Source organism: Copadichromis virginalis, linkage group LG16 (genome assembly GCF_057382275.1).
Source record: "Copadichromis virginalis isolate Kocher_CV1m ecotype Utaka linkage group LG16, C_Virginalis_male_GT1.1, whole genome shotgun sequence".
Classification (NCBI taxonomy): Eukaryota; Metazoa; Chordata; class Actinopteri; order Cichliformes; family Cichlidae; genus Copadichromis; species Copadichromis virginalis.
Genome location: NC_140633.1, coordinates 10,623,894 through 10,633,936, shown reverse-complemented (window position 1 = coordinate 10,633,936; position 10,043 = coordinate 10,623,894). Strand labels below are relative to the sequence as shown.

Genomic DNA, 10,043 nt, shown 5'->3' with positions numbered 1-10,043 from the left:
AAGTAGATTCCCAAAAACACTTGCCACGTTTCAACATGGCATGCAGAGTGTCCTTAAAAAAATTAGGAAACTGAAAAAGTGGATGACCAAAGAAGTGCCGAGACTGAAAAACGAAGCCCAGCTACAGGAGAAAAACGGTATATAAAAGTCCTGACCTGAGAGTTTCATGTGGATCAGTGCATCTTCAGCTCATCTGGCTACTGAAGCATGACAAATTACACAAGAACTGGACTAAAAATCAGCGACAATGGGTCCGATCAAGATCGCAAATTTGTTGTGTTTAACATTGTCATCAGTACTTATGGAGGAGGTCAAAAGATAGGTATAACAATATCTACAAGCATCTGTAAAACATGCCCGAGGCTCTTTCATGTTCTGGGGCTGCATTTTAGCCAGTAGTGACAATAGTGAAGCCGTGTGGGATCATCTTAACATAGAACAAAAGACAGCCAACATGCAAAGAAGAGCTTCCAATGTCCTCAAAGAAGCCTGGAGAACGATTCCTGAAGACTACTTAAAGAAATTACAAGAGAGCTTGGCTAAGAGTTCAGGCTGTGATGAAGACTGCAAATGTATTTCTTTCTATGTGTCCAGATATTTCAATAAATCACTGCACCTATTTCCCATTTTCCCAGAGAAACATAAAGAAGTGGAGAGTTGCTCAGGGCTTTTGCACAGTTATGTATTTTAAATAAATAAATAGAGCCAATTTAGCTGGGACTGAGGAGGAAGGTTCTTTGTTGTTTATCAGTATAGTCTTTGTAGTACCTTAAACACACACACACACACAGTCATGTACATCCACATATTTACCCACACACATCCTTCTCACCGCATCCACTAAACCATTAACAGCTGCCGATTGCTACAAAACATACAAATGCGTTTTTCTACAGTTTAAGTCAGCTGGTTTCTCAGATCATTAAACCAACATTTGATCTGTCACAGCACCGAGCTGTGGCTTTCAGTCAGGTGGGACTCGGTGGAGCTTCAATTAATGAATTCATAAAATGTAAGAGAAGAGAAACAATAAACCAAGTGGATTCTTTAAAAAAATAAATAAATAGTTAAATTAAAAAATAATTGTTTTTATGATAAAATACACAATTTCTCGTAAATCTGTGGACTGATTAATCGACTCGATTTGGATTTCTTTCCAGCTGCACTGAAGCTGTAGCTACGTTAGTGATTGCGTCATTATTCTGCGACTACTCACGTGTTGACAACAGAGAAGTGCAGACTGGAAGCAGCTACTGATCAGGTATGTTTCTTTTGGGTCAGTATATGAACAGGGTCGACAGACTCGTCTCGTGGACCTTTAACCGGCGATGTTAATTTTGACCCACGGGTCCGTTTCTGTCACGTGATCTTTTAATTCGGCCTTGAAATGCCGCTTTTCCCTCGTTGTGAGGACACTAACCCTAAAGAAAAAGAAATGTTCTCCAAAGTTTTGCATCAAGGGACAGGAAAGGAGGGGCATCACCTTACACATAAGGTGAAAAAAAATAAGGATGAACCAAAATGTGTCTATCGAGTCAAAACAAGCTTACAATGTAAGGGTAAATGTAAAATCACAATGTAACAGGTGGAAAGCAGTCAGACTGAGACAGAATGTGAAATTGTTACGGATGTCTGGTGGGAAGGAGTTGCTGAGGCTCTAGACCCAATGGTAGGAGATCTATAAGTGCAGATGTGTGTGTGGGCATGCAAAAGTTCATGCTGCCTACAGCCTTAAAGATATTACTACAGTATTTAAGTCAGTGGAGCTGCTGAAGGAGTGTGACGTAAATAATGGAGGGAGTTCTGGACCAGTTGAAGTTTAATGGGCTTCAATTTAATTAAATTAAGTTTTATTTATAAAGAGCCAACAACCACAGCAACAGTCACCTTAACTGACTTTATATTATATGGTAAAGATCCCACAACAATACAGAGAAAACCACAACAATCAGATGACCTCCTTTGAGTAAGCATTTGGCGACTGTGGGAAGGAAAAACTCCCTTTTAACAGGAAGAAGCCTCCAGCAGAACTAGGCTGGGGGGGCGGCATCTGCCATGACAGGTTGGGAGTGGGGCTTGAGAGGAAGACCAAAAAGAATAGAGTTACAGTAATCAGTATGGCAGTACTGTTAGGTGTGAGAGATGAACGGAGGCGATGAATGTTACAAAGTGTGACGTCACTGATGTGTGCTTGAAACGAAAGTGTGCTGTTAAGAACAACACCCAGTTTGGGGAGTGCGACTGTCTGTGCAGTGTCTATTTGTGTCTGTCTACACGTTGGGTGAGTGCCGAGTATTTGGTTGTGTATATGGGGTGGGAATGCACGTCTGTGTCCACGTGCGCCTGTTCGTCTGTGTCTATGTGTCAGGTTGGGTCTTAGACTCAACCTCTCTGGGTACATCTCAGGCCCTCTAAAGTACGGAGGCCTATCTCCCCTCACCACACTCCCTGCCGGTGGCTGATGCCCTCAGACGTTGGTGTGTTGGTGGTCCTTGTCGACTCGGGCTGGGCGCTCATGTATGTACCGGCTCACTCCTGGTGGCCGATTGGTGGGGCCAGGCGCCTGTGGCCCGGCTGGGCTCCTTCCGGGGGGTGGGATGCCCTCAGGCCTCTGGCCTCTGGGCCTGAAGCTCGGTCCTCTCTGGCACAGCTGGCTGCCGGCAGAGCCCGCGGGCACGCCACAGCAACCCCCTCTGCTCCATAGCTGCGGGGTGACCTCTCCTTTGGGGCTCTACTCAGCTCTTCCCAGGAGGGTGGCACGGTTCCCCCCCCCTTTGGTGGTCCTCCTCGGGTCCTTGTACTCTGGGGCCTCTGTGATATCTGGGGCCTGGATCTCCTCCATACCTGCTTCATGCCCTGGTGGACGGGGCTGTGGCTCCCCACACTCCCTAGCAGATCGTTACATGGAGAAACCTTTGGAATACAAGCATGCTGATCCACACAGGTGTACACACGGGTGTACAGACGGGTGTTCACAGACGCGGACTACAGCTTTCTTGGCTGCTGCCTCAAAGCACATTGTGCGCTGTCTATCTTGCGTGCTGCACAATATCGTTTATTATTTAGTATCTACTGTTATCTACTGCTAGCTAGTTTATTGTGATGGTGCTGGTTTTTTTTATTATGTTGCTCTTTGTTGTTTGCTTTCTCTTCTGTTTTTTTTCTCCATACAGGTGACCCAGGTGTTTTGTTTCTTTTTGTTTTTCTTTCTTCCCCCCCTTCTCACCGTCTCTTCTCCCCTTTGGTTTTCTTTCTCTCCCTCTCTTTCTTTCATTCTCTCTCCCTGTCCTATCCCCCAGTCATGTCTGTCCCGTTTGTAGTATGTAAAATAAATACATAATTATAATAAAGGTCAATCAAGTGGACCAATATGGCAAGGCCATGATGATCCACTTGGTAAAATAAATTCGCTTGGCATCTTTCTTGGCCTTAAGACAACAATTCTGATGGCTAAAGATCCAAACGGGACACAAAAAAAGAAAAAAAAAAAGAACAACACCCAGACTCTTGACCTGTAGTGAGGCAGAAACTGAGGAAAAATTGTTACATTTTTAGACAAAGTGCAGTTTTAACACTGGTTAGTTTGATAAAATTGCAGAGTGCTGTTGGAGAATGAGGATTTGACTTCCTAGAGGCAAACACAGATGGCCCTGGGCACATGAGTGCTGCTAGGTTTGGTAGACAGGTGTCAGCATAACAATGGAAACTAATGTTAACTTTATGGAAGATATGACCAAGAGGAAGTAGAGGAGGATAAATAGCAGAGGGCCCAGGAGAGATCCATGAGGAACATTGTTAATAACTGAAAATGGACGGGACATTTTTGAGTGTGGCCAGAGAGATAGGATTCAAACCAGTTTAAAGGTTTGTCAGTGATTCCAGTAGAAGCTAGTCTGTCCAGAAGGGTGTTATGGGATATAATATCAAATGCTGCACTCAGATCAAGAAGGTTAGTAGTCCGGAGTCAGCTCCTATGAGGTGGTCATTAGAGATTGTAGACACAGTGAGATGCTGAAATAGCCTTTCTCTGGAGTGAATGTTATTTAGATTAAAGCCACATTTGTCTTTGTTTGATTACAACCCTATGAGCAAACAGCTAATACCCCTTTTAAACAGAGGGTCTGAATAGTGGGTGGGTGAGATTTCCTTGCTTACAGAACCAGTAGATAGCTGAGATATCCCCCCTCTATGACCTTTCAAATATTCAATAGAAAAAGTGTTTGAAACTGAGTGTTTACAGCGGTCTGCTCAGCTTTGGCTGCTCAGAGATTCCTGAAACATACGCTGACAAATAATCTGCATTGTCCTGCTCCTTCAGCCATGAGCGACAGCGATGACGATGTTCCCACTCTGTCAGCTCACACTCTGGCCGCCCTGCAGGAGTTTTACAAGGAAACGAAGGTTGTTACGGATCACAGCGCTGCACCCACAGACCAGTTTGCTGTGGGAGCCGTGGAGGAGGACTGGGTGAGTTTACGGTGTTTTGTGTTTATTTTGAAGAAGTTCAACTATTAAAACAAGACAAACCATTAATAATCACGAGGATGACCAATTCTAAACCAGATTTGCACGAAAGAGTGAAACAGACCTTTTTATTTGGAGGGTTTAATTCAGCTCATTGTCAGTAAATCGCAGTAATGTGACGGAGTTAATGAAACGTGAATGTCGGTAACAGATGTCTGTCTGTGCATGTCCACCAGCGGATGAGTCAGTTCTGGTACAGCGACGAGACAGCAACACAGTTAGCCGAGGAGGCGGTACGAGAGGCTGGAGAGGGAGGAAGGTAAAACCTCGCACACCCACATGAACACGCTGCCCGGATGTCATTAGCTGTTTTTGATTTAGTGAAACAGGAAAAAAAAATACGCTTGAGTTCTGTGACCATGTAGAATCGACGTTTGGTTTTGCTGATTGGCGAGCACTTTGTGCTTTGTGCCTCCTTTCCTCTCAGGATAGCATGCCTGAGCGCGCCCAGCGTGTACCAGAAGCTGAAGCAGGGTGTGGTGGACGGTTCAGATCAGGTGTCTGCCGTGGTGTTGGAGTACGACCGCCGCTTCGCCTCCTACGGAGAGGACTTTGTGTTCTACGACTACAACAAGCCGCTGTCTCTTCCGGACAGCGTGTCTCCTCACAGCTTCGACATTGTCCTCGCTGACCCGCCTTACCTGTCCGAGGAGTGTCTGAGCAAAGTGACCCAAACCATCAAATACCTGAGCAAAGGCAAAGTGCTGCTGTGCACAGGTGAGACCCAAACAAGCTCTGATGATGGCACATAAGTAGTTTCCTCACAGAGAGAAGCCTCTGATCATCGTCTAACAACACAGTCTGTCTGTATGAGTCAAGAATAAATGCTAGCTTCTTTGATGTCACAATGAACGAGCGGCACAAGCTGCTAAAAAAAAACTAGATTAGATGTGAAATTTAGTATTAAACAGTTTTTTTTGGTGTGTTTTTAACATGTGGTGTTTGGGGTGTTTCTCAACAACAGGAGCCATCATGGAGAATCTGGCAAAAGATCTCCTGGATGTAAAAATGTGCAGCTTTTTGCCCAAACACAACAGGAACCTGTCCAATGAGTTCCGCTGTTTTGTCAACTACCCGTCCCGCCTGCTGTCCTGCTGAGGAGCCGGGCGTCCATCAGATCGACGCTTCGTTCCGAGCTCATGGGGGAGGGGCGACATGTGAACCATCTCACATGAAGATCAGCGTTCTCTTCACGAATACACCGAGAATGGAAAAAAATAATCCCAGTGTCTCGCCGTCCTGATGTCTGGGCTTTGGTTTGATGACTGTAAGTTTGTGATTCAGACTGGTTGCGGGAACTTTTGAAGACATGGACTTTATTTCAAGACCAAAGGTTGAACAAAAAGATGATAAGAGGCATTATGGTTCATGTAAGCTTCAGTGTTTTTCATGGTTTATTCATACAAGAGACTGAAAGTTGGGTTAATCACTGTTTTTAAATGCTACACTGCTCGAGTAGCTTTTAAGTAATAAATCTGAAAGTCTAGTCCATCTCAGGTTTTGATACCAATTCAGAGCAGATTACTGTTAGTTATTTAATCTAAATCATGAAAGACTTTTGGTCAGGTCAGCTCTGTGGTGGCAAAATGAGCGAGTAGAAGAAAAGAGTTCACGGGAATACATCACCCCGTTCAGCAAACACCCAGAAGGGTGACGAGTACATCAGCTGTTTAGTATTAAAGAGGCAGCAGGAACAACTTTTAATTTTTCTAAAGAACGTTTATTTTCTAACCGCTCAGAAAGCTCAGCTGTTAAACAATTGGGCTCTACTGGGAAACATACAAGTGTTGTATGTTTGTACAGTTACCCAGATAAGTGAGGTAACAGTCGCAAATATTTGATGTTTGCTGTTATTAAAGTGTCTGAGTAACATGAAGCGTGGGCTTGTTGCTCTGATCACCTGAGAAAGTTGCAGATGTTGTACAGCAGCAGGTGGCAGCATTGATCAGCTCATTCAGAAGTGAGGCCCTCTGTTGTTGTTTGCTTTTGTTTTGAAAGGTCTGGATCACCTAAATAACAACTACCTCCCTTTTTTTTTTACTACAGCTTGTCATGCAGAGGCAAAACTATCTGCGTTACTTGGTATGAGAGTTGCTAAATAAAACATGTGCCTCTGTACTTTTGCCAGAAGCAGACCTTCAGTTTTTATGGTGTAGTATTTGTCAAAGTTTCATTCAGTTTGTTGGAAATCTGAGTGCGTTTGTCCGATACACAGATGGTTGCGTTTTAATTCTGAACTCCAGTTCGAACTCAAAGGTTTGTCTTGTGTCGGTCGATCTGTCTGCTGAAGCTGTACTAAACTTATCTTTTTAAGTGACATTTCCAGGGGCTTCCGTTTCAGACATAATGTTCTAGCACGAGCGAATCAGCTGTAAAAAACAAACAAAAGAAAACTTCTCTGCAGCAGCAGTGCTGCTTCCGTCAAGCTTCCTTTCTTGGAGTAAAGAGCTTCCTGGCTTTAGGCTCTCTCCTCTGCAGGCTCTGGTTGCTCTTCTTCGGCCTCTTCTCCAGCAGCGGCACACAGGTGCATCCCACGGCTATGGAGACGTAGATCTCCGTGTAAGAGTGGCGGCCGCCGACGCAGGAGCCTGTTCTCCTCAGGATGACGGAGGGAGCGTAGACCAGGGTACTGCGATACTGACTGCTCTCCTCGCCGTACGGTCTGATCAGGCAGCCCTTGCACAGGCAGTAGGCCTCGGGGATGTAGCGGGGATATCTCTTTGGGTCGTATGAGATCCTGAAAATGTATTTAATGATGTTCAATGCACTGGCAGAAACAGCTTGGTACATGAACTGTATATATAAACAAGATATTTTTGTTTTGTACATTTCCCTGGAAAAAAAAAGAACCATGCAAAATTTCTTGTGACAAAATCTGAGCTCTCAGAGAACTTCTACTGATACCATCCCTCCCTTTTCCTAATATATTGGATATTGGATGGAGCCCCAGCTGTTAAAGGGCAGGAGGCCTTACTAGAAAAGCAAATAGACTACAATAGTGTACTTCAAGAAAATTTGGGTGGCTATACCTGCACAAATATAACCTTCAGGGAACACTTAGTTCTTAAGTTCAACACAAGTTTGTAAATAAATCCTGAACAATCAGCAGCATGTTTTGTAGGCTGAAGAACTAACAGAACTTTGGACACAATAACTAAAAAAGGAATCTTGGAGGAAAATCTGGAGACAAAGGGACAAACGGAACTAAATGCACTAAATGCCTGTAAGACGTTTACAGAATGACTGCTGTAACAGGATAACAACACAGTTTACGCTTCCCGAGGGTCTAGAAGCAGAAGGTTTGGCCAGCATTCGTCCCAGAGCAGAGCGTGGAAGATGGCCCAAGAATTTCCCAGAGCTAGAAGCCTTCTGCGGGAACAAATAAATGCTCCAAACAAGAACTGAAAGGCTCAACTGCTACGCAAAGTGTTTCATAGAGCAGCTGTCATTTTGCCAAAGGAGGTGGTAATGCTTTGGCAGAAGAGATCATTGTCTCTCTTCTTTGCAGATGGTATTAATAAAGCAGTCTGGCTCAGATATTTAAGAAAATGTTACCGTTGACTTGATCCATTTACTATCACAGCTGTCATGGTGAAAGAGACTGGATTGGTCACTATTCACACCTCACCAATTAACCTAACCCATTTTTAGGCTGTGGGAGGAAGTCGGAGTACCCGGAGAGAGCCCATGCACACCAGAAAATACACTCAACAATCATCAGCTGTTACATGTTTTTCTTTAATAAACCTAGTTTTTCTAAAAGGACAAAATCTGATATATCCAGAAATGTGGGTAGAACTTAAAAGGTTGAATTAAACCTAAGAAACCGTGTGCGTTGTTTAGCTGAGCTGCTGCGTTTCTGTCGCTTACATGAGATTAACATAGTACTTCAGCCTGTTTTGATGTTTTCTGCTTTATGTCAAAGTCTGTTCAAAAAGTGTATTTCGTGTATTTGTTTAGCATTAAAGGCAATCAGAAAGTTGCCGGTAGCCGTCATGATGTAGGTACTGTGAAAGCGCAACGCCTTTCAGGACACGTTTCGGGAAACATTTCATTTCACTGCGTGTTGTACTCGTGTAATTATGTATGTGACAAATGAAGAATCTTAAAATATCTAATTTAATTATACCGTGAATCCACGGCTGACAAAGTCTGTTCTGTTATTTAAATATAAAATATGTGAGCACGCACGGGTTTCTTTCTTCCAGTTGTTTCTAAATCATAATACATCCCAATAAATGTTTTTATCGCCGCCTTGTCGCTATTTTAAGCATAGCGGTGTCCAGCAGATATGAAACGTAAATGCGTTACTGGCACCGGATAAGTGTCCCTCTTGCTCTCACCTGTAGGCCCAGGGGGAGATGCTGAGCAGGTTGACCGGGAGGCGGGTCTTGCCGTCGGTCGGGACCCGTGCAGTGGTGGGGCAGGTGAGGTTAAGTTTGTCCTGCGGCTCCAGCTGCAGAGCGTGATGGAAAGCGCTCATTACTCCCACCGAGAGCCGTCCAAAAATCTCCTCCAACTTCTCCTCCGGCATGTCCAGGCAGGACCGCGTCCTGACGGTCTTGTTTCTGACCCGGGTCGCTGCTGCCGGCCGACACAGCGACAGCAGCAGTAGTAGCAGAACGTGGACTCTGTGGGGCATCTCCGCGTTTCTTCTCAGGATGTTGCTGTGCCCAAGTGCGCATCCACCGAAAAACGAACGTTTCCTTTGCGTTCTTAAGTAATGTGTCTGAGAACAAGTGACGTTTGTTCGTAAAAACAGATTTGATCGTTCACGGGTTACTTTCCTCTGTTAAAATCCAGCAAATAGTTGGAAGTGCTGGAAAGCCAGCGGCACGCACACGTTCCACGATCCTGGCGCTGAAGGCGAGGAACAGGCGCGCCACCAGGAAAACTGCAGACATTTTTTGTTTTTTGGCACTACACATCCACGGCGTCGCCAGGAGGAATAATTGCCAAATAATTTGAAATTTTCTAACAGTTTGTGAGTGTCACACCTGCTGCTTTGTGTCCATGACGAGAAGACACCACAGAGGAGTGTCTGGTTCTCATTTCTCCTGCGACGTGTGCGTAAAACCCCGACTGAGCGCTGAGGCGGTCTGATGCAGCAGCCAGAGAGAGGCTCAGTTACACTGAAGCACTGGCAGAAAAAAAAGTCCTGCCTGGCACCCAATAAAAAAAAAGAGCCCAGCGTTTATTAGAGGAGATCCTGATGCGAGTGGGAAGTCCAGCCTGTTGGATGTGGATCCTGGCTTTGCACCATCTCCATCCCTTAGACCAGAGGTGTCAAACATAAGGCCCGGGGGAGGCAGCAAAGACTCCAGTCCGGCCCACCGCTTTAGTAAATGTGACGGAGAGCTTACATTTCTGGACTTTTATATGTGTTTTCATAAGTTTTTTCATTATTGACTGTAAACTGAGATTTCTGTTTTTGTCACAATAAAAGAACATTTCCCGCGAGTTTAGTTTATAATTACAGGAAAGCCTGTCCAAGGAGCTGATTTTTTTCTTCTGTAATT

At 44.6% G+C, this 10,043-nt stretch overlaps 2 protein-coding genes across 2 annotated transcripts; one reads left to right on the top strand and one right to left on the bottom strand.

Moving 5' to 3' along the window:
- Positions 1 to 1,200: 1,200 nt before the first annotated feature.
- eef1akmt1 (EEF1A lysine methyltransferase 1) lies at positions 1,201 to 6,396 on the top strand. Its single transcript, XM_085435273.1, has 5 exons — positions 1,201 to 1,261; positions 4,319 to 4,467; positions 4,701 to 4,783; positions 4,952 to 5,241; positions 5,489 to 6,396. The coding sequence occupies exons 2-5, from the start codon at positions 4,321 to 4,323 to the stop codon at positions 5,620 to 5,622; spliced, it is 654 nt and encodes a 217-aa protein (XP_085291399.1). The 5' UTR covers positions 1,201 to 1,261; positions 4,319 to 4,320; the 3' UTR covers positions 5,623 to 6,396.
- On the bottom strand, positions 5,558 to 9,662 carry il17d (interleukin 17d). The gene is made up of 2 exons (XM_085435271.1): positions 8,868 to 9,662; positions 5,558 to 7,261 (listed from the first exon to the last, which is right to left on the bottom strand). Exons 1-2 carry the CDS (start codon positions 9,164 to 9,166, stop codon positions 6,946 to 6,948), a joined length of 615 nt encoding a protein of 204 aa, XP_085291397.1. The 5' UTR covers positions 9,167 to 9,662; the 3' UTR covers positions 5,558 to 6,945.
- Between the last annotated feature and the right edge of the window lie 381 nt (positions 9,663 to 10,043).